We start from the raw sequence: 25,928 nt of genomic DNA, 5'->3' as shown, positions 1-25,928 counted from the left end.
AGTCCCAGGGATGCTGGACTATTAAAAGAGCATGTATGTCACTACCCACTACTGCATCGATCAATTTCAGGTCTTATCCGCCAAACTGTCAGCATAAAATATAATGGCTTTATAAGAAGGGAGGGGAGGGGACGGCATTAAGGAAAAATATGCAAGGAAAGCATCTGCTGAAGAAATCCATACAGAGTGCTGTAATTAAGGACAAAAGTGAGAATATGAATCCACACAAACTCAGAAGAATGTATTTATTATTTGATGTTGTCATTGACCTGTAAGGCTAGGTTCACACTGCGGAATTTCTGGGCAGAATCTCTCGGGGCTAGGACCGTGCGGACACTGCAGTCTCCAATAGACTGCAATTGTGTTCCGCGAGTATATGAGCAACGCCATTCTTCAGGCGGAAATTTTCAAGAGGATTTTCCGTTCACAAATTCCGCTTCGCAAATTCCGAAGTGTGAATTTGTGGACGGAAACCCATTCACTATACTATACATTTTAGTAAGCGGAATTTCTGCCGGCAATTTCAAAGCGGAATTGCAGGCGTAAATTCCGTAGTGTGAACCTAGCCTTATAGTGTTCTTAAAGCCCTGATGCATATAGTGTAACATCAGATATGTAAAAAGTGTCAATCAATAATACAAGTGAAGATAAGAAACTTTGTTTTATATCTTATTAAAGGAAAACTGTCAGATATTTTCTCCCGCAGTTTACAGTTTACAGTACTGGTGGATAGTGCGGGAGACGCTGATTAAAATGAGCCCTACATTACCCGGATCGACCCGGCCGTTCGCCTGCAAATGTGGTTTTATTCTATGTGTATATCTTGCTGTAACTGGCACGGGCGGGGCTTCTGCAGCTTAACTGGCACTGACGTCAGTGCCGCTTATGAATATTCATCCCCCCTCCCTTCAGTTAGGAGCGGCGAAGAGAGGGAGAACTGGAATATTCATAAGCGGTGCTGACGTCAGTGCCAGTTAGCTGCAGAAGCCCCGCCCGTGCCAGTTACAGCAAGATATACACATAGAATAAAACTACAACTGCGGGCGAACGGCCGGGCGGATCAAGGTAAGGCAGGGCTCATTTTAATCAGGGTCTCCCGCACTATCCACCAGTACTGTGGATAGTGCGGGAGAAAATATCTGACAGTTTTCCTTTAAAGAAAAATCCCTCTTTCTCCACTTAGACTCCTCTTCTTGCTGCCTCAATCATTCACTCTGAATTTGTTAATAAAATCTGTATACAGTATAGGAGGCAGTAGGTGGACTTTACTGAGAGATTGAGTAATAGATGGTCCCATAGACTACTATGAAAAAGGGAGAAGATTTAGTAAGAGAAGAAGGGAGCAGCTGATTTTGGCAAGGGTTCTATATGCTGGATTGAGGGTTTATTCACATCACAATTTTGCTATACGGTTTCTGTATACGGTTTTGTATTCAAAAACGAATACAACCGTATAGCAAATCGTATAAATTGACGACCCATAGAAAAATGTACACAAGATGTATCCGGTTGTGTATGTTTTTGTACTTGTCCAGTATTGTGTGTTTTTTTTGCCTTTGCATCAATCACGGTTTTGTGTCCTGTTTTTCAGTTTAAAAAGGGTTGTGTGTCATTGTAAACATGCAGTCAACGGAAAACGTATTGAGCATACAATTTTATACAGTTTTGTCAGTTATTGAGGGATAAGTTTTTTAAAACAGAAACTGATTCAAAACAGCATGGCAAAATCATGATGTGAATGGAGCCTAACAGCAGCACTACTTATTACTGCTATGTAATGGCTGGCATGCTGTTGCTGCTTTTTCAGTGTATGTGAGGAGCAGCAACTATGTCATTCTTTTTCCCTGCATGCTGATCCATCCTTCTCATCCTCCCCTCTTTTTTAAAAGTCAGAAAGGTAATTTTCCACTGTTATGGGGCAATTGGCATTAGCCTCATAAGGGTTTAAAGGGGTACTTCAGCGTTTAGACATCTTATCCCCTATCCAAAGCATAGGGGATAAGATGCCTGATCGCGGGGGTCCCGTCGCTGGGGACCGCCATGATCTTGCACGCAGCACCCCAGTTAAAATCAGTCCCCAGAGCATGTTCGCTCCGGGTCTGATTACCGGCGACCACGGGGCAGGCGGCGTGTGACTTCACTCCTCCGCCCCCGTATGACGTAACGCTCTGCCCCTCAATGCAAGCCTATGGGAGGGGGCGTGACAGCCGTCACGCCCCCTCCCATAGGCTTGCATTGAGGGGCAAGCATTAGCTGCGCAGAGGTGGGTTCCCAGGGGGGTCCCAGCGGTCGGAACCCTGCGATCAGACAGATAGGGGATAAGTCGTCTATGGCTGCAGTACTCCTTTAATGAAACCTCGACACTCAATTGACTGCCCTTATGCCACCTTATGCCTTCTACTAGGAAAAAAAATAACTAATGTTCATTACCTGCTCACACCCCCAGACAAATTTGCTCAACCCATTTGCTTGTTTTATTTCAACTTTTTCAACCAATACAGTATTACGAATTACATAGAAAATAGTATTTTCTCCTTAAAAAGGGGTACTCCGGTGGAAAACTTAAAAACAAAAAAAAAATGGTGCCAGAAAGTTAAACAGATTTGTAAATTACTTCTATTAAAAAATCTTAACCCTTTCAGTACTTTTTAGCACCTGTTTGCTACAGAGGAAAATCTTTATTTTTTGTGTTGTCCACAGTGCTCTCTGCTGACACCTGATGCCCGTATCAGGAACTGTCCAGAGCAGGAGAAAATCCTAGCAAACCTATGCTACTCTGGACAGTTCATGACACGGACAGAGGTGTCAGCAGAGAGCACTGTGGACAAGACAAATAAGAAATTTAAAAAGTAAAGAATTTCCTCTGTAGCATACAGCTGCTAAAAAGTACTAAAAGGATTAAGATTTTTTTTAAATAGAAGTAATTTACAAATCTGTTTAACTTTCTGGCACCAGTTCATTAAAAAAAAAAAGTTTTCCAACGGAGTACCTCTTTAAGTGAACCAAAGTTTTAGATGGGGCCTCTCTTATTAAAGAAATTCTGCATGGCCGCATCAATCAGATGGAATCAGCATTTAATACTATTAAATACCAATCTGTATGTTCTTGAATATATTAGATTTCCTACTTTAACTACACTGCTCAAAAAAATAAAGGGAAGACTTAAACAACACAATGTAACTCCAAGTCAATGACACTTCTGTGAAATCACACTGTCCACTCAGGAAGCAGCACTGATTGACAATCAATTTCACATGCTGTTGTGCAAATGGGACAGACAACAGGTGGAAATTATAGGCAATTAGCAAGACACCCCAAAAAGGAGTGGTTCTGTAGGTGGTGACCACAGACCACTTCTCAGTTCCTATGCTTCCTGATGTTTTGGTCACTTTTGAATGCTGGCAGTGCTTTCACTCTAGTGGTAGCATGAGACAGAGTCTACAACTCACACAAGTGGCTCAGGTAGTGCAGATCATCCAGGACGGCACATCAATGCTAGCTGTGGCAAGAAAGTTTGCTGTGCCTGTCAGCGTAGTGTCCAGATCATGGAGGCATTTCCAGGAGACAGGCCAGTATATCAGAGCCCTGCAAAATTACCTCCACCAGGCCACAAATGTGCATGTGTCCACTCAAATGGTCAGAAACAGACTCCATGAGGGTTGCATGAGGGCTCGACGTCCACAGGTCGGGGTTGTGCTTACAGCCCAACACCCTGCAGGACGTTTGCTATTTGCCAGAGAAAACCAAGCCACTGGCGCCCTGTGCTCTTCACATTGAGCACATGTGACAGACTTGAGACTCTGGAGACGCTGTGGAGAATGTTCTTCTGCCTGTAGCATCCTCCAGCATGACCGGTTTAGCAGTGGGTCAGTAATGGTGTGGGGTGGTATTTCTTTGGGGGGCTGCACATCCCTCCATGTGCTTGCCAGAAGTAGCGTGATGGCCATTCGGTACAAAGATGAGATCCTCAGACCCCTTGTGAGACCATATGCTGGTACGGTTGGCCCTGGGTTCCTCCTAATGCAAGACAATGCTAGACCTCATGTGGCTGGAGTGTCTCAGCAGTTCCTGCAAGAGGAAGGCATTGATGCCATGGACTGGCCTGCCCGTTCCCCAGACCTGAATTCGAATGAGCACATCTGGGACATCATGTCTTGCTCCATCCACCAACACCACATCGCACCACAGACTGTCCAGGAGTTGGCGGATGCTTTAGTCCAGGTCTGGGAGGACATCCCTCAGGAGATCATCCACCACCTCATCAGGAGCATGCCCAGGCATTGGAGGAAGGTCATACGGGCACGTGGAGGCCACACACACTACTGAGCCTCATTGTGACTTGTTTTGAGGACATTACACTGGGTCAGCCTGTAGTGTGGTTTTCCACTTTGATTTTGAGTGTGACTCCATATCCAGACCTCCATGGGTTGATAAATTTGATTTCCATTGATAATTTTTGTGTGATTTTGTTGTCTGCACATTCAACTATGTAAAGACAAAAGCATTTCATACGATTAGTTCATTCATTCAGATCTAGGATGTGTTATCTTAGTGTTCCCTTTATTTTTTTGAGCAGTCTACTTTTTCCCATACTAAAATTTGTCCATTTAATAACTTCATCAACAGAAATACATTTATTTAATAATAGGTAGCAAGCTTTGATTGGTATTTTAGAATGAAGGAGAGACAATGTTAAAGGAGAACTCCGGAATATAAAAATTGTGGCCCATACTGCCGGCAGTAAAAAAAATAAAGACGTACATACCTTCCTCCGCTCCCCCGGGGCCTCCGGTAACCGTCTCCGCCGCGATCCTCTTCCTGGTTGCCGGTGGTCAGATGAGTCATACTACACTCAGCCAATCACCAGCCGCAGCGAAGTCCGACTCGGCCGGCGATAGGCTGAGCGGCAGTGTGAAAAACTCTTCAGGACACAAAATTCTTCACTACACTGGCACCTGCGGCTGGGGCAGAAAACGTCACACTGCCGCTCAGCCTATCGTCGGCTGAGTCGGGACTTCACTGCGGCTGGTGATTGGCTGAGAACAGTATGACTCATCCGACCACCGGCAACCAGGAAGTGGAACGCAGCGGAGACCGGAGACGGTTACCGGAGGTCCCGGGGGAGCGGAGGAAGGTATGTACATCTTTATTTTTTTTTTACTGCCGGCACTATGGGGGACAATTTTTATGTTCTGGAGTTCTCCTTTAACATAGCTGTAGATTTACATTTTTAGTAAACATCGCTGTAGATTTACATACTTAGTAAAATAATGCTAAACACTTATTATTGAGGCAGTTTTCCAATGCGCCAAAAATCTGGCATACATGCCCTATACCAATTTTTTCAAAAGGCATAAGCCACAAAAATTTGGTGCATTATAAGAGATTTACGGGATGGGACTGCATTTCTTCAGCCACAAGAGCATTACTGATTAAGGCACTCATTTGGTTGGTAAGGCATGGCTCATACTTTTCATAGTTGGTTTATTTTCTATAAATACAATGCAATATTCCTTAGGCCCTCATATATATTAGACAAAAGTCAACCACACCTTCTAATTTCAGTAAGACTAGTCGATTATCTTGGGTGTGTGGAAGCCTGTCATGTCTACCCCAACAGATAATGGGTATAAGGAGGATCGCATGTTTAATTACAACAACTTATCTTATCTTTTTGTTCTCCATCAATAAGATGCCAACGAAATTGTCAGGCAGCAATTAAAGGGACTGGAGACTTGACATCACGCCACGCCCCCTCTATTCATGTCTATGGGAACTACATGTCCCATAATATCCTTGTTTGTAAGTGTGAGGTCATTTTTCTTCCTGCCACACATCACCCACCCCACACAATGACACACCTGTGCTCCCTTTAATACAATAGACCAGTGTTTTCTAACCAGGGTGCCTCCAGCTGTTTCAAACCTACAATTCACTGCAGAATAATCTCCCTCCTACCCAGCATTCGCTCCACCCATTGAAGCAAAGACGTGCTCTTTCTGAACACCTGACTAGTGATGTAATATCTCAGAAGAATTGCGAGACCACCATGAAACACAGGTACAGACACTATTATGAACTACACTAACTTTGCAGTCCCTGTAGCATAGTAAAATAAAATAAATCCTTGCATACCACTTTAAGCGGGACATTTGTCATTGTCTTTAGAACATTTTTTGGCCTATATTAGGCACATGAAATGTCGTACATGCGCCAAATCACTTTTTTTTGACATATTTGGCTGTAAGCAAAAAGCTACCAACGATCTAACAAAAGTCCATTTCAGTTTTCACTTTGCAGTGGTAAATTTATCAGGCGCCAATGTTCCACAAAAACATAAGCAAGATTAAAGCAAAAATAAATGACTCCTTTCTCTGCAATGAGAACACATGCATGTTTGGCCAGGCAGATTGTGCATGTGTATGGTCATATAGTTCGGCCCACAGCTAATGAAGGTACAAAGACACATTAGGGGTTCAGGTGAACCATGAAAAAGGAAGCCAGAAAAGTATTCTCTAAACCAACATTAACCTTATAGCTTTAAAAGGGGTACTCCACTGCCCCAGCGTTCGGAACATTTTGCTCTGAACGCTGGGTGCTGGCTGCAGGGGTAGTGACGTCATGGCCACGCCCCTCGTGACTGCACATCATGTGACGTCATGGCCACGCCCCTCGTGACGTCACGCCCCCCGTAGCCTGCAGCCAGCTTTCGGAGCAAAATGTTCCGAACACTGGGGCAGTGTAGTACCCTTTTAACACCCTTAAACGTGTGCTCTACCTTCTTTAAGGGAATAAACAGAAAAATGCAGTGACAAATTAGCTTTTTTTAATGCATGTAGTTCTACAACGTAGTAAAGAAAGATGCTGTAAATTAGACACCTTGAAGCTTTATATTATAAATTTATTACTCACAAAAAAATGAAGATAACATAATCCTAATGAGAAGTATGATCCTGGTGCTAAATTACAGACATTAGCTACTACATACCCGTACATTACAGAGCACTGCAGCGCACACACATCATTGCTACTCAAACACATCTGTCTGCTACACACACAGCTCTGCTGAACCCGCATATAAATCTAAACTATACATCCATATACACACAGCAAAGCAACACACACAGCAAAGCAACACACACACACAAATTTCTGCTCTACTCACATACACACATACATTTCTGCTCTACTCACATACATTTCTGCTATACTCACATACACACAGCAAAGCAACACACACACATACATTTCTGCTATACTCACATACACACAGCAAAGCAACACACACACACACACACACACACACACACAGCAAAGCAACACACACACACACACACACATTTCTGCTATACTCACAGCAAAGCAACACACACATACATTTCTGCTATACTCACATACACACAGCAAAGCAACACACACACACACACACATACATTTCTGCTATACTCACATACACATACACACACACACACACACACACACACACATACATTTCTGCTATACTCACATACACACAGCAAAGCAACACACACACACACACATTTCTGCTCTACTCACATACACATACACACACACACACACACACACACACACACACACACACATTTCTGCTATACTCACATACACATACACACACACACACACACACACACACATTTCTGCTATACTCACATACACACAGCAAAGCAACACACACACACACACACACATTTCTGCTATACCCACATACACATACACACACACACACACACATTTCTGCTATACTCACATACACACAGCAAAGCAACACACACACACACACATTTCTGCTCTACTCACATACACACAGCAAAGCAACACACACACACATACATTTCTGCTATACTCACATACACACAGCAAAGCAACACACACACACACACATTTCTGCTATACTCACATACACACAGCAAAGCAACACACACACACATACATTTCTGCTATACTCACATACACACACACACATACATTTCTGCTATACTCACATACACACACACACACACACACACACACATTTCTGCTATACTCACATACACACAGCAAAGCAACACACACACACACACATACATTTCTGCTATACTCACATACACACACACACATACATTTCTGCTATACTCACATACACACACACACACACACACACACACACACATTTCTGCTATACTCACATACACACAGCAAAGCAACACACACACACACACACACACACACATACATTTCTGCTATACTCACATACACACACACACACACACACACACATACATTTCTGCTATACTCACATACACACAGCAAAGCAACACACACACACACACACACACACACATTTCTGCTATACTCACATACACACAGCAAAGCAACACACACACATACATTTCTGCTCTACTCACATACACACAGCTGGGCTGCACCAATATACAAGCAGATTTGCTGCACCAATCTATTCACAGAGCTCTGCTGCACCAACATACCAACACACTGATTTTAATAAAGACAAATCCCTTCGCAACTTGAGGCTAAGAGGCGCAGTGTGACCATTTACATACTTCCAACATCAGTAACAGTTCTAAGCCCACAAAAATGCTGATAGCCATAAACAGAGAGAATATCCTATTAATGCAACCTACATGACCAAGGCATATTGCTTTTGATGTTCTGGCCACTGCTATAGCAAATGAGCTAGTTCGGTGCCCAGAGAGTAGTGTTCTTTCTTGGGGAAAAAATAAAATAAATCCTGGAAACCCCTTTAAGGCATCAACTCGTATGCTGCTGGTATCAGTGAAGTTGCCAATTGAGTTTGGCCTGTAACTCCCCTTAAAAGGAAAACTCTATTGGGGGGAGATTTATCAAAACCTGTGTAAAGGAAGAGTGGTGCAGTTGCACATAGCAACCAATCAGATTGCTTCTTTAATTTTAAAGAGCATAAAAGCCTTGTCAAAAATTAAAGCAGCAATCTGATTGGTTGCTATGGGCACTGCACCGATCTTCCTCCACACAGGTTTTGATAAATCTCCCCCTATGGCTGCACTTGCATATTCACATTTTTTCGTACAGTTTTTGAAGCCAAAGCCAGGAGCTGGTCATAAGCAGAATACATGACAGAGATTCCTTCTTGGCTTTGGTTTCAAAAACTGCCTAAAAAACCTGATTGTGGGAACACACTCTAAAAGCCTGAGTAAAAAAAAAAAAAAAAAAAAAAAGACCCTTAAGACGTGGTGGCCTATGGCAGAACAATGCCCAACTCTTTCTTCCCTAGGTGAGGTAATCGCATAGAGTTGAATGCTGTCAGGGATGAGCTGTGGTACAAGCAGCCAAACTGATTTGTCAGGGGATTCGCTGTAGTATTGTCCCTTTGTCTCCAGTCCTGTAGAACAGCAGCCATGGGAGATGAGTAATGCCCGTTAGAAACTAACCTGCCGCTTCAGCGATAACTATTTTCCTATGACAAGTGGTAAAGGCTCCGAAAATACAGAGCTGTGACATCTGCAAAGCTAAAAACTCCAGGGAAAGCAGTGTCATGAGGCAAGCATGATCTATCCTCGTGTCTATACACAGCAAAGAGTGTCAGCTACTCAACACTAGTGTGTGCTGACAACATCTGAAGTGCTAGAAGCACCATAACGACCAGTGGTACACTGGACACACGTCTTTGCTCCTTACAGCTCTCTATGCACCCCAGACAAGGTGTAGGTGCATTTATGCAAAAGTTCTGGAATCCAGCTCACCTCCACCAAATGGACTTGCACGGATCCTGCACACAGCCGGGTGCAATCGTAACCCACACAAAAAGCGCTGATCCAGCAATGTGTCAAACAAATCCAGCTTTATTGAAGGTTCATGTAAAAACAGGTACAGCAACCATAGCTAACATCAGACGCGTTTTAGGCTCATGCGCACCCTTCGTCAGTGACTAAGGGTGCGCATGCACCTGAAACGTGTCTGATGTTCGCTATGGTTGCTGTACCTGTTTTTACATGAACCTTCAATAAAGCTGGATTTGTTTGATACATTGCTGGATCAACGCTTTTTCTGTGGGTAGGTGCATTTATGTAGTCTGCGACTTGTGGTCTTTCCCAATGGGAAAACAAACCAACACAGGGAAGAGTAGGACTATCTTTACTATGTTTCTTAGATCAGTGATTTTTAGCAGGATCTATACTCCCTTCACAACTCACTTCCAATAGCAGATGTCTGGAAAGTAGAACTGGGCAAGATTTATCAAAACCCATCCAGAGAAAAAGTTGCTGAGTTGCCAATAGCAACCAATCAGATCACTGCTTTCATTTTCCAGAGGCCTTTTCAAAAATGAAAGAAGCGATCTGATTGGTTGCTAGGGGCAACTCAGCAACTTTTCCTCTGGACAGGTTTTAATAAATCTCCCCCATTGTTTCCAAGTTAGGGGGTTCTGACGCCTGTTTATTCCCTGTCCCGAGCAGAAAACACTTTTGGAGTCCAGCACACATGTTTATGGGGAAGTCAGGGGAAACAAGCATTTGGCTGACTCGTATTTAATCTGTATAGGTAACTTAACAGTCTAAGGCCCCATTCACAACATCAGCCAGGCACATTGGTAGCAGAGCCACTTCTATCATGTCTGTTGCCTAAGGGAAAACTGAAATAACACCTCTGCCCCCAAATGTCCCGTTCTTATTGGCGGGTTATCGGGTCAATGGAGCCAACTACACAGAATGAGAGTGGTGTGTACCAAAAATATTTTCTCTATTTTTCATTAAACCATGAGCAGTCATGCACATTGCTGTAGAACATGTGTGCTCTATATAAATAAATAATGTAAAATGCGGGTTATATATAATGCATATAAATATATTCTAAAATGTAGTGTTCTAGAAAGAAGAAGGCTGCAGCCCCAGAACAATACAGTCTTCTGTAAAAGACCAACCTATACTCATTACCGTACACTAGATCTGCTACGTGACAGCCTGTGGGATGGGCAAGACCCCTTGGGGATATTCAGTTCATTTCCCTAGGGCACTGAGTCAAGCCCCAAAAAAATTAACCCCTTCCAATACCCGAAATGACTCAATACTCTGTTAAGTAGGAAACTGATGATGATCTGTGTATGTATGCACAGAGCAGCAATTCATGCACTAAGCCAAAAACTGGTCATAAATCGAATAATGCAATATTTAATGTATTTCAGAGGATGTAATGTATTCTGGTCCCTACACATTCAGACAATGATGTGTACCATGATGATGGACTGTAGTTATGGCAATATAGCCGATGGTGCTGGCCCAATATCCTAGAAAATACAGATCTATATACACAACCACTACACTCCAGGACAGCCTGGCATTTCACCCCACCTTTCTACCCATTAGCAAAGTAAGGCACTGGCACACTCACTTCAGTACTAAATTATACTTGAGGTACCTATAACAAAAGGTGTGATCTATATATCTTGGTAAGGAGGCACAGGACCAATCTTACCGGTCCCTTTCTGAGCCTTGTGTGAGCTGCAGGGCTTCTTCTATGGTACATAGGCCCTTGAGATAAAGGTATAAAGAATAACAGATATGTCACAGGCATAGGGGCACTTATCTTATAATAAGCCCCTATCTTGTGAAAAGTATCTGATCGGCAGAGGTCTGACAGCTGGTATCCCCATTGTTTAGGAGAACTGAGGTCCAAAGTACCCGTTTGAACGGAGCGTCAGCCAAGTATGCGCACTGCCACTCTACTTTTATTCTATGGGACTGACAGAGATAGACAAAGTTGGCCATTTAGTTGAATACAACAATTCTATGTGCCATCCGTGTAGGTAAACAATGTGCCAGCTGGCAAATTGTTTAGGAGTAACAGAGGATGGTGCAGTGTGCACACTGGCCTTTAACCACCACTCTGACCACATATTTACTGTGGAAGAGGAGAACACCCCACTCCTAGTCTTGTGTCTTGTCTCTTAAATGTGGATATGTGCCACAATGATGTCTTCCTGCTAGTTTGTATCAGCATTTAGGAGTTAGGACATAAGATGGGACAGGGATCAGGTCTGATCTGGGAACTGATAATCTAGGGGTCTGAGATGTGAATACATTTAGTGATTCCGTCTGGGGTGTGATAATCTAGGAGTCTGGGATGTGAGTACATTTAGTGATCTGATCTGGGGTCTGATAATAGCGCATCTGGTCTGGGGTCTGATAATCAAGTACCCTGAACAGGTCATGTTTTCGGGATTTGAGGACCGCGCTTGCGAAACACTGATCTAAGGGCCTGGGATGTGAATACATTTAGTGATCTGTTCTGGGTCTTATAGTATGGGGTCTATACTAGGGTCAAATATCAGTTCTTAGCAATTTTTTAGGTTTAGGAATAACTTTAAAAATTGCTAAGGGCACACTAGACGACAGCCATGCAGTATTTTTTTTTTTTTTTATGTGACTCTAAAATGTGTCTTTTCATAACCTTCATATGGAGATGGTCAATTTTCATGATCAGGGGGCTGTATTTAACTTAGCTTCCCAATGAAAAATAAAGTGGCGACACCCAGAAGTGGCTCTCCCACTAGATGAGTTAGGTGGGTGCCTAAGGCCCGCACTTGAGGAGGCCTCACAGCCCCCTAACTCGCCCCCGAGTCCTGGGCGCATTTTACTATAAACGCGTCTTGCAGATGCATCTATAGCTAAATTCGGCGCTCTGCTGATTGACAGAGGGAAGAGCAATTGGCTCCTCGCCCTGTCAATCTCCTTTGTGGCTGCTTGCGATATGCAAACAGCCACAAGAGGCCCGAGCATCCTTCCTCTGCCCTCCAGCTCATGAGTGACGTCATCATGTGCCAGAGAGCAAACTGGAGGGAGAAGGGGGAAGAAGACGCCATACTGCGGACTACGGGATGAGGTATCTTTGTTTGTTTTTGTTTTTTAACCACTCAAAAGGGGGGCTGCAGCTGAGTTCACTACCTATAGGGGGGGCTGCAGGTGATTTCACTACCTAAAGAGGGGGCTGCAGCTGATTTCACTACCTAAAGGGGGGCTGCAGCTGATTTCACTACCTAAAGGGGGGCTGCAGCTGATTTCACTACCTAATGGGGGGCTGATGCTGATTTCACAACCTAATGGGGGGCTGCTGCTGATTTCACTACCTAATGGGGGGCTGCTGCTGATATCACTACCTAATGGGGGGCTGCTGCTGATTTCACTACCTAATGGGGGGCTGCTGCTGATTTCACTACCTAATGGGGGGCTGCTGCTGATTTCACTACCTAATGGGGGGCTGCTGCTGATTTCACTATCTAAAACGGGCTGCTTCTGTTTACGTAGTGTAAATGTAATATGTCCCCCAGAAGATCTGCTAAATTCAGTGAATCATGCACATGGGACGGGGCTTTGCCAGCTTAATTTACATATTCATTGTCTGACTTCACTTCACTAGGATGGGACAATGAATATGTAAATCGAGCAGGTAAAGCTCCCCTCGCGAGGATCTTCTAGGGGGACATATCTCAGGACTTACTGGACATATTTAAGTAAGTGACCAGTTATTCCTGTTCACCCACACTATAACCTAGTGTACTGGGTTTACTGTGGGTGAAATGGCTGACTTTAAAGGGGCCTTCTGCTGTTTTTACTACCTAAAGGGGCTAATATTACCCTAACCCTTGAAAAAATTCCTACGTGCTTCTCGCATGAGCACTGATGCATACACTGTATGCACTGCCATTCTCTTAAATTCACAGGGGTAGGGGGCCTCATGATCAAGTTTGCCTAAGGCCTCACAGTCTGGAGCCGCCTCTGGTGACACAAAATGGCAGTTTTGCATAGGGGATCATGCAGCCTAAACCCAGCACTGCTTGGCTGTCTTTTGTGATCCACGGATATCTGATCAACAATCTACTAAAACAGGGGGACAAAGAGCCCCCAATCCGATCACCTATCATTATACCCTTCATCAGGAAGCTGGAGGACATAGAAAGCTCTTCAGTATAAGGCCCCCTCCAAACAGCTCCACATATCTCAGCTTGACGGAATCCTGACATAAGATTTGTAGATTTATAGGTTCTCTGTGACAACTCAATTTGCAGGTTATGAATGAGCTCTGCTGTTTATAGGTCAACATTCTCCATATGTCCTGTATGGGACTATGCAGCAGGTGGCCCGCACATTACATTGCTTGAAGATAACAATTGTAAAGATAAGCTTTCTAATTGGTCACTATAGTTATAGGGCGAATATTACTGTGCCTTGACCCACATATCACATGGTTGCCTAGATTTTCATTGGTACCATGATGAATAGGGTTTGTTGGACCAGACTGTCCCATTGGAAATGTGGAATATCTATAATGCTCTGTCTGGACATCAAAGATGGAAAGTGTCTAGATTAAGCATTGGGGGAAGATTTATAAAAACTTGTGCAGAGAAAAGGTGACCAGTTGCCCTTAGCAAACAACCAGATTGACATCTATGACTAAGACCATCATGGTCAAAACACGTCAGGATTTAACGTCTTTCTTTGTATGGAACAAGCTTTTAAAGATTTAAAATAAAGCCTTTTGTTTTAAAAATTCCGGCCAGCTGGAAACCTTCTTTTGTTTTGCAACCAGATAGCTTCCATCATTTTTAAAGAAGCCTGTGAAAAATGAAAGAACCAATCTGATTGGTTGCTATGGGCAACTCTGCACAGGTTTTGATAAATCTCCCCCAAAGGTTCCAGATGTAAAGTACATCATGGGAGGCTCCTCTATCTTCTGGTTTCATTACCTAAGATGATGATCGCTCCCATTATAAGGACATAGCACATTGAAGCACTCCAGTTTTTTTTCCCTGATATCAAGCACATTCACCATCACTAGTCCTACAGTGCGATCTGTTTTATTCCAGCACAGCTGCATCTATGTGTTCACAAAATTCATTTCTTGCTTTTTTTTCCCCGTTTTTGCTGCGATTTTCACCATATCATGACAAAAATTTAGATTTTGTGCTACAATTGTGCCAAACATGGCAAAAATGTGTAAGGTTTATCACAATTTTGGAAAATTGCTGCATAAAACACCTTAAATGCAGTAAAAAAGTGTGTGAAGAATGCAGTAAAAATTCTACATGCAAACGCAGCCGTGAAATCTTCACATAACACCTCATTTATGATTATAGGACAAATCACCTTCTACTCAGGGCAATATTTCTCTAAAAAACACACTTTGTATAAGAAAACACATGAAAACTGCATGTAGTGTGAACTGTTCTCAACCCACTTATAAATCTTGAATTTACCTGGGTGATCTCCGGCACTAGCAGCCTGAGGAGATGACCAGGTGCAGTGATCAAACACCACAGCCAGAGACAGGGTTTATCGGAAATGTAGGTAGAATTACAAAGTCATTTTACAGATTGTGGCCTTGACTTACTATTGTAGAGCCAACGTGCTATTGTTGGGTTGTGTGCCAAAAAGTGCCACAGGGCAGTGCATTTTGCCAGAAATTGTGTCTGCGCCTTTTTTTTTTTTTTGCACCAAAATAAATCCATAGACCTGAAATACTGTAGAAAAGATGTGTGTTCTCACAACCTGACCTGTGAATCCCCATAGTAAATAGAGTGGAATCCTGCAAGTCTGAGGGTACGGTCCCACGTAGCGATTTCGCAGCAGGAAATACGCTGCATATTCTCAGATGAGAATACACATAGGACTACCCAGCTGCACAGCTTGAAATACCTGCGTAGGACCGTACCTTGAAACAATATTCCACACTAATAAAAACGCTTAATAAATAAGGGCGTCTAACATGGAACCTATCCCATGCCTGCGGCATCAGCTAACACAGTTAAGTAGAAGGCATACACAAGAACCTCAACATATTAGCATGAAATGCTTCTTTAGGGTACGTTCACACGCGCGGATTTTCAGCGGATTTTACGCTGCAGATCCGCTGGTGAAGGCCCGCTCTATGCTGGCTTTACATGTGCCTGCTGGTAGTGGCAATACGCCGCTACGAGCAGACACAGTGCAGCGATGTGCGGGAGCTCTCTGCCTAGCTCAGAGGAGGGAGAGCGGCCGCGATGTGCGAGTAAGCCGCACACATCGCTGCAGTGTGTCTGCTCGTAGCGGCGTATTGCCGCTACCAGCAGGCACATGTAAAGCCAGCATACAGTGGGGCCTTCACCAGCGGATCCGCAGCTAAATACGCTGCGAAAATCTGCGCGTGTGAGCGTACCCTAAGGGTGCGTTCCCACATGGCGTATACGCAGCATATTTCATGCTGCGCAAAATTTACGGAAGCAACGGGACATACGCTGCGTATTCCTTGCTCACTATACACACAGGGCTTTCCGGCGGCAGCCCTATGCGTGTAGTGAGTTTTAGTTTAGAGACGGGGCCGTGTGCCGGCGTGACTGATGCGCGGCTCTGCCTCCAAAACTCACTGCACACACAGGGCTGCCACCGGAAAGCCCTGTGTGTATAGTGAGTAAGGAATACGCAGCGTATTTCCCGCTGCTGCCGTAAATTTTGCGCAGCGTGAAATACGCTGCGTATACGCCCTGTGGGCACGCACCCTTAGGGTAGGGTCACACATAGCGTATAAGCAGTGTATTTCACGCTGCACAGCGGGTGCATAGTGATGTTTGGAGGGGGGCCCACGCATTACAGTCACTTTGGCATGCTGGCCCCACCTCCAAATGTCACTTTGCACACAGGGCTGACACAAACAGTCCTAGGTGTCTGCTCATAGAAGAACACGCATCGTATTTCCTGCTGTGCGTATGCGCTATATGTGACCCTACCCTTAATATTTACTAACACAATGTAGACCAATGACATAGAAGCAGCTCTGACCCCCTCATATGGGCACGAAAGCTACACTACATATACATTCCAAGAGAGTTTAAAAACTTCACTAAATTTACCATCTGCTGCCTTCACTATGGGCATGCCACTTCTGTACGGCAGTGTCCCCTGGTACTTCATATACAAGCAATGCAGTCAGTGTAATATGAATTCTTGATCAATGAGCCAAAGTTTAATCGACCACTAGTCTGTTCAAATACTCTACACAGGTAGAATAATGTATACGAGTATAAACAAGATGGAACATGGGGCACAGATAAAATGTTGGGGGGCGGGGGGCACTGTATAGCCTACGTTCATGTATCAAGCTATGTAAACAACACAGTTAAAGAGTACCTGTCATCAAACCATATTTTCTAAACTGACACAAATTATATTCCCTAACTACTCCTCCTAACACCCCTCCTGCCCTTAAAAATGTTCAGAAAAAGCTCTGTATCATATCTTTCCCCTTGCTCACATTGTCTGAGCTCCTGGAAGGAGAAAGTGGGCGTTCCCCAGAAGCATTAAGTCACTGAAGCCTGCGAGAGCTGTGCCCCACCATGCCCTGCACGCACTTCCTGAGTTTGGTCTCCTGCCAGGCCGGGAGGAGACCAAACTGTTTGACTTGCGGCAGGGAACAGAACAGAGCCACCTAGTGGCTGTTTATTCAAATCACATTAAAAAGCAAAGGTTGAGAATTTTAACAGCAAGTAAATAGCAAAGTGTATTATAATTACATAAGGAACAATACATTAAAACTTTAGTTTGGTGACTTCTCTAAACTTTTTTGTGGTTAAAGAGGGAGATTTATAAAATCTGTGTAGAAGGAAAGTGGTGCAGTTGCCCATAGCAACCAGATTGCTCCTTTCATTTTTCACAGGCCTGTAAAAATTAAAGAAGCAAGCTGATTGGTTTCTATGGGCAACTGCACTATTCCTCTCCACAGGTTTTGATAAATCTCCTCCAATGTGACTATTCTGTAACAATGATGCACCTGAGGTCCATTCTGCCCTTGTCCCAGCTGTCAGAAATTTGTCACAAATAACTGAACAACAAATTAGTAGACAACACACAACTGCATGACACCCAACACACTGCACAGAGATATAACCTATGAGGAAACAATGTATCACAACTTCTTCCTTACTACACCTAAACCATTTACAATGGAGCCAGCGGATCCAACACCTGGTGTCTATTACCTGCTAGATCTTCCTGCACCATAAATCTGCCGCAGTAATACTTGGGTTCAGGGCAGGACACATTTTCTGATCTGGATGATCTTTGACCACTGGCACACAAGCATTAGGCTGGGTTCACACCACGTTTTTGCAATACAGTTATACGGTTTTTCACCTGGACAAAAAACTGTGGTAGGCTACGGTTTTGGGTACGGGAAAAAAAATGAGAAACCATACAGGATGCAAAACGGACACAATCTGATGTATCGTTTGGCATATGGTTTTCAATGGAGACTACTTTATTATAAAACATGATTTCCCTAGTAGAATCCCATAGTCAAGTTTAAAGGGGTACTCCGCCACTAGACATCTTATACCCTATCCAAAGGATAGGGGATAAGATGTCAGATCGCCGGGGTCCCGCTGCTGGGGACCCCCAGGATCGCCGCTGCGGCACCGCGCTTTCATTACTACACAGTAGAGAGTTCACTCTGTGCGTAATGACGGGCAATACAGGGGACGGAGCAGCGTGACATCATCGCTCCGCCCCTCATGACATCACGGCCCGCCCCCTTAATGCAAGTCTATGGCAGGGGGCGTGACGACCTACACGCCCATTCCCATAGACTTGTATTGAGGGGGCGGGCCGTGACATCACGAGGGGCGGAGCCGTGATGTAACGATGCTCCAGCCACTGTATCGCCCATCATTACGCACAGAGCGAACTCGCTCTGTGCAGTAATGATAGCGCGGTGCCGAAGCAGCGATCCCGGGGGTCCCCAGCAGCTGGACCCCGGCGATCTGACATCTTATCCCCTATCGTTTGGATAGGGGATAAGATGTCTAGGGGCAGAGTACCCCTTTAAGCTAACATTTTTCCAATGGTTTACAGCTTCAGTCTTGAACTATTGACCTCCATTCTCTTCACTCATACAAGTGTCTCTAGTTCTGCAAAAAACATATTTCCTTAATCCCATATCAGTGAGAGGCTAGGTTACCCATGGGTTCCCTGTAACAGCAGAGCACAACACTATGGAAAGTAGAAGTATTGCCGCTCCTAATTGTGCGTTTTGTGCCAAATAGTAAAGCACATGAAAAGCATGCTTCTCACTTAACGTGTTCGTTTTGCGGTTACCTGAGGCACTGCATGCATTGGTCTTTTTTCTTACAGTAGAGAAGTCATTAGTTATAACTTTTTGTGAATTGGGACATTTAAACTTGCGTTTTTTTTATTTTATTCCAATCTAAATTTAGTAGGAGTCGGTGCATTGTTTTCCGCATGCGGAAATTCCGAAGTGTCAATGGGAGTGTGGAATAGAAGTGTATTGGGCTTTCATTTGAGGTGGAATTCTGCTGTGTGAATAGACCCTTAGACTGGGCGAGACTGGAAAATAGTCTCTAGGACACATACATATAGTTTACAGTAGCGACACTTCATAGTAAAATATATGATATACCGCCCTGTTATGTGATTTTGTTTCTACATAGGTATTATGTATATGCATGTAGCATGGTGTATGTATTATTGTTGTGTAGTATAATAAATAGCATGTGGGTTTGATATATTATTTTATATGTCTGTTTTCAGTATGTGTATGATGGTATATGAATGTGTGTATATTGGAATTATTTTAATATATGATGCACATATTACTGCATAGGTATACATGATGTGTTATATATATATATATAATATGTATGGGACTGTATATGGCATATGTGTATATCTTTTGGATATTCTGGCATCTTTATCATAATATAAGGTACATGTACAGGTCTATGAGGATACATGGTTAATATGTAACCTATATTACCATATGGGTAAAAGGTATGATTTCTGTGTAGAACTCATATGGTATATTATACTATACTACTACTCATATGGTATATTATATTCTACTCATATGGTATATTATATTATACTACTACTCATATGGTATATTATACTATACTACTACTCATATGGTATATTATACTACTACTCATATGGTTTATTATACTATACTACTACTCATATGGTATATTATATTCTACTCATATGGTATATTATATTATACTACTACTCATATGGTATATTATACTATACTACTACTCATATGGTATATTATACTATACTACTACTCATATGGTATATTATATTCTACTACTCATATGGTATTATACTATACTACTACTCATATGGTATATTATATTCTACTACTCATATGGTATTATACTATACTACTACTCATATGGTATATTATACTTCTACTCATATGGTATATTATATTCTACTACTCATATGGTATATTATACTTCTACTCATATGGTATATTATATTCTACTACTCATATGGTATATTATATTCTACTACTCATATGGTATATTATATTATACTACTACTCATATGGTATATTATACTATACTACTACTCATATGGTATATTATATTCTACTACTCATATGGTAAATTATATTATACTACTACTCATATGGTATATTATACTTCTACTACTCATATGGTATATTATATTCTACTACTCATATGGTAAATTATATTATACTACTACTCATATGGTATATTATACTTCTACTACTCATATGGTATATTATATTCTACTACTCATATGGTATATATGGCATATCTATTATAATATGGTACATATACACGTCTAGGATGTAGTAAATATAAAGGGTATAAGTCATATAAAATCGGCTGATACACTCGGGGTATATGTTGCAGTGTGCCATCCCCTGCCCGCTCCGTACACTCGGGGTATCTGTTGCAGTGTGCCACCCCCTGCCCGCTCCGTACACTCGGGGTATCTGTTGCAGTGCGCCATCCCCTGCCCGCTCCGTACACTCGGGGGTATCTGTTGCAGTGTGCCATCCCCTGCCCGCTCCGTACACTCGGGGTATCTGTTGCAGTGTGCCATCCCTTGCCCGCTCCGTACACTCGGGGTATATGTTGCAGTGTGCCATCCCCTGCCCGCTCTGTACACTCGGGGGTATATGTTGCAGTGTGGCATCCCCTGCCCGCTCCGTACACTCGGGGGTATCTGTTGCAGTGTGCCATCCCCTGCCCGCTCCGTACACTCGGGGTATCTGTTGCAGTGTGCCATCCCCTGCCCGCTCCGTACACTCGGGGTATCTGTTGCAGTGTGCCATCCCCTGCCCGCTCCGTACACTCGGGGGTATATGTTGCAGTGTGCCATCCCCTGCCCGCTCCGTACACTCGGGGTATCTGTTGCAGTGTGCCATCCCCTGCCCGCTCCGTACACTCGGGGTATCTGTTGCAGTGTGCCATCCCCTGCCCGCTCCGTACACTCGGGGTATCTGTTGCAGTGTGCCATCCCCTGCCCGCTCTGTACACTCGGGGTATCTGTTGCAGTGTGCCATCCCCTGCCCGCTCTGTACACTCGGGGTATCTGTTGCAGTGTGCCATCCCCTGCCCGCTCCGTACACTCGGGGTATCTGTTGCAGTGTGCCATCCCCTGCCCGCTCCGTACACTCGGGGTATCTGTTGCAGTGTGCCATCCCCTGCCCGCTCCGTACACTTGGGGGTATATGTTGCAGTGTGCCATCCCCTGCCCGCTCCGTACACTCGGGGTATCTGTTGCAGTGTGCCATCCCCTGCCCGCTCCGTACACTCGGGGTATCTGTTGCAGTGTGCCATCCCCTGCCCGCTCCGTACACTCGGGGTATCTGTTGCAGTGTGCCATCCCCTGCCCGCTCCGTACACTCGGGGGTATATGTTGCAGTGTGCCATCCCCTGCCCTCTCCGTACACTCGGGGTATCTGTTGCAGTGTGCCACCCCCTGCCCGCTCCGTACACTCGGGGTATCTGTTGCAGTGTGCCATCCCCTGCCCGCTCCGTACACTCGGGGTATCTGTTGCATGTTCCCGTTCGCCCATCTCCCGCACTCACCACCTCAGAGTCCTCGAATCCATGGATGTACAGGTCGTCGTACATAGGGGCTCCAGGCTGAGGGGCGCGCCGGGCGGCTGCTGTATGTGTGACCGGGGCTGTGGTGATGGGCGCTGGAGGCAGCTGACAGCACTGACCGGCCGCTCCCACCCTGGATGGAGGAATAAGGAAGACCGGCTGCTTCTCTGTGACTAACAATCAGGCGAGGGAACAATGGCCCCCACCTACCTCACACCGCCCGGAGCCTCCTCTGATTGGCAGCGGCGAGTCCCCGGAGCATGGAGGCTACAGCTGGGAGCGGGCGGAGGATGGAGGGAGGGAAGCACCGGCCACCGAACTGCTGGAGCCAGGGAACACACACAGGTGCACTGTATATACACTGCCTCCACACTGCCTCCACACTGCCTCCACACTGCCTCCACACTGTATACACTGCATCACCTCTATATACACTGCCTCCACACTGTATACACTGCATCACCTCTATATACACTGCCTCCACACTGTATACACTGCATTACCTCTATATACACTGCCTCCACACTGTATACACTGCATCACCTCTATATACACTGCCTCCACACTGTATACACTGCATCACCTCTATATACACTGCCTCCACACTGCATACACTGCATCACCTCTATATACACTGCCTCCACACTGTATACACTGCATCACCTCTGTATACACTGCCTCCACACTGTATACACTGCATCACCTCTATATACACTGCCTCCACACTGTATACACTGCATCACCTCTGTATACACTGCCTCCACACTGTATACACTGCATCACCTCTATATACACTGCATCACCTCTATATACACTGCATCACCTCTATATACACTGCATCACCTCTATATACACTGCATCACCTCTATATACACTGCCTCCACACTGTATACACTGCATCACCTCTATATACACTGCCTCCACACTGTATACACTGCATCACCTCTATATACACTGCATCACCTCTATATACACTGCATCACCTCTATATACACTGCCTCCACACTGTATACACTGCATCACCTCTATATACACTGCCTTCTCACTGTATACACTGCATCACCTCTATATACACTGCCTCCACACTGTATACACTGCATCACCTCTGTATACACTGCATCACCTCTATATACACTGCCTCCACACTGTATACACTGCATCACCTCTATATACACTGCCTCCACACTGTATACACTGCATCACCTCTGTATACACTGCCTCCACACTGTATACACTGCATCACCTCTGTATACGCTGCCTCCACACTGTATACACTGCATCACCTCTGTATACGCTGCCTCCACACTGTATACACTGCATCACCTCTGTATACACTGCCTCCACACTGTATACACTGCATCACCTCTATATACACTGCCTCCACACTGTATACACTGCATCACCTCTATATACACTTGCCTCTACACTGTATACACTGCATCACCTCTATATACACTGCCTCCACACTGTATACACTGCATCACCTCTATATACACTGCCTCCACACTGTATACACTGCATCACCTCTATATACACTGCCTCCACACTGTATACACTGCATCACCTCTATATACACTGCCTCCACACTGTATACACTGCATCACCTCTATATACACTGCCTCCATACTGTATACACTGCATCACCTCTATATACACTGCCTCCACACTGTATACACTGCATCACCTCTGTATACACTGCCTCCACACTGTATACACTGCATCACCTCTATATACACTGCCTCCACACTGTATACACTGCATCACCTCTATATACACTGCCTCCACACTGTATACACTGCCTCCACACTGTATACACTGCATCACCTCTATATACACGGCCTCCACACTGTATACACTGCATCACCTCTATATACACTGCCTCCACACTGTATACACTGCATCCACACTGTATACACTACCTCCACACTGTATACACTGCATCATCTCTGTATACACTGCCTCCACACTGTATACACTGCATCACCTCTATATACACTGCCTCCACACTGTATACACTGCCTCCACACTGTATACACTGCATCACCTCTATATACACTGCCTCCACACTGTATACACTACCTCCACACTGTATACACTGCATCACCTCTGTATACACTGCCTCCACACTGTATACACTGCATCACCTCTATATACACTGCCTCCACACTGTATACACTGCCTCCACACTGTATACACTGCATCACCTCTATATACACTGCCTCCACACTGTATACACTGCATCACCTCTGTATACACTGTCTCCACACTGTATACACTACCTCCACACTGTATACACTGCCTCCACACTGTATACACTGCATCACCTCTATATACACTGTATACACTGCCTCCACACTGTATACACTGCCTCCACACTGTATACATTGCCTCCACACTGTATACACTGCCTCACCTCTATATACACTGCCTCCACACAGTATACACTGCATACACACTATACACTGCATACACACTGTATACATTGCATCACCTCTGTATACACTGCATCACCTCTATATACACTACCTCCACACTGTATACACTGCCTCCACACTGTATACACTACCTCCACACTGTATACACTGCCTTCACACTGTATACACTGCCTCCACACTGTATACACTGCATCACCTCTATATACACTGTATACACTGCCTCCACACTGTATACACTGCCTCCACACTGTATACACTGCCTCCACACTGTATACACTGCCTCCACACTGTATACACTGCCTCCACACTGTATACACTGCCTCACCTCTATATACACTGCCTCCACACAGTATACGCTGCATACACACTATACACTGCATACACACTGTATACCCTGCATCACCTCTGTATACACTGCCTCCACACTGTATACATTGCCTCCACACTGTATACACTGCATCACCTCTGTATACACTTCCTCTACACTGTATACACTGCCTCCACACGGTATACACTGCCTCCACACTGTATACGCTGCATAACCTCTGTATACACTGCCTCCACACTGTATACACTGCATCACCTCTATATACACTGCCTCCACACTGTATACACTGCCTCCACACTGTATACACTGCCTTCACACTGTATACACTGCCTCCACACTGTATACGCTGCATAAACACTGTATACACACTGCCTCCACACTGTATACGTTGCATACACACTATACACTGCATACACACTGTATACACTGCATCGCCTCTGTATACACTGCATCCACACTGTATACACTGCATCACCACTGTATACACTGCCTCTACACTGTATACACTGCCTGCACACTGTATACACTAACTCCACACTGTATACACTGACTCCACACTGTATGCACTGCCTCCATACTGTATACGCTGCCTCCACACTGTATACACTGCATCACCTCTGTATACACTGCATCCACACTGTATACACTGCATCACCTCTATATACACTGCCTCCACACTGTATACACTGCCTCCACACTGTATACACTGCATCACCTCTGTATACACTGTATCCACACTGTATATACTGCATCATCTCTATATACACTGCCTCCACACTGTATACACTGCATCACCTCTATATACTGCCTCCACACTGTATACACTGCCTCCACACTGTATACACTGCCTCCACACTGTATACACTGCCTCCACACTGTATACACTGCCTCTACACTGTATACACTGCCTCTACACTGTATACACTGCCTCCACACTGTATACACTGCCTCCACACTGTATACACTGCCTCCACACTGTATATACTGTATCCACACTGTATATACTGTATCCACACTGTATTCACTGCATCCGCAATGTATACACTGCATCCGCACTGTATACACTGTATCACCTCTGTATACACTGCGTCCACACTGTACCACCTCTGTATACACTGCGTCCACACTGTGCCACCTCTGTATACACTGCTTATACACTGTGCCACCTCTGTATACACTGCTTCTACACTGTGCCACCTCTGTATACACTGCATCCACACTGTACCATCTCTGTATACACTGCATCCACACTGTACCACCTCTG

At 44.5% G+C, this 25,928-nt stretch overlaps 1 protein-coding gene and 1 long non-coding RNA gene across 4 annotated transcripts in view; one reads left to right on the top strand and one right to left on the bottom strand.

Moving 5' to 3' along the window:
* The window catches only part of CACNB3 (calcium voltage-gated channel auxiliary subunit beta 3), a 223,442-nt gene that overhangs the window by 118,986 nt on the left and 78,528 nt on the right, over positions 1 to 25,928 (bottom strand). Inside the window, exon 1 of one of the 3 annotated variants that reach the window (XM_056562247.1) lies at positions 21,884 to 22,126. The exons of the other annotated variants lie outside the window; for them this stretch is intronic. Within the exon in view, the coding sequence (XP_056418222.1) occupies positions 21,884 to 21,928 (45 nt within the window). The 5' untranslated portion in view covers positions 21,929 to 22,126. Of the gene's footprint in view, positions 1 to 21,883; positions 22,127 to 25,928 lie in introns of those variants that run through there. 3 annotated transcript variants of the gene reach the window in all.
* LOC130358684 (uncharacterized) overlaps positions 1 to 25,928 on the top strand; it is a 125,667-nt gene that overhangs the window by 24,244 nt on the left and 75,495 nt on the right. The gene's annotated exons all lie outside the window — the stretch shown is intronic.

The sequence above is a fragment of the Hyla sarda genome, chromosome 2, assembly GCF_029499605.1.
Source record: "Hyla sarda isolate aHylSar1 chromosome 2, aHylSar1.hap1, whole genome shotgun sequence".
In the NCBI taxonomy this organism is placed as follows: Eukaryota; Metazoa; Chordata; class Amphibia; order Anura; family Hylidae; genus Hyla; species Hyla sarda.
The sequence above is the reverse complement of the archived record's forward strand: the minus strand, read 5'-3'. Positions and strand labels throughout refer to the sequence as shown.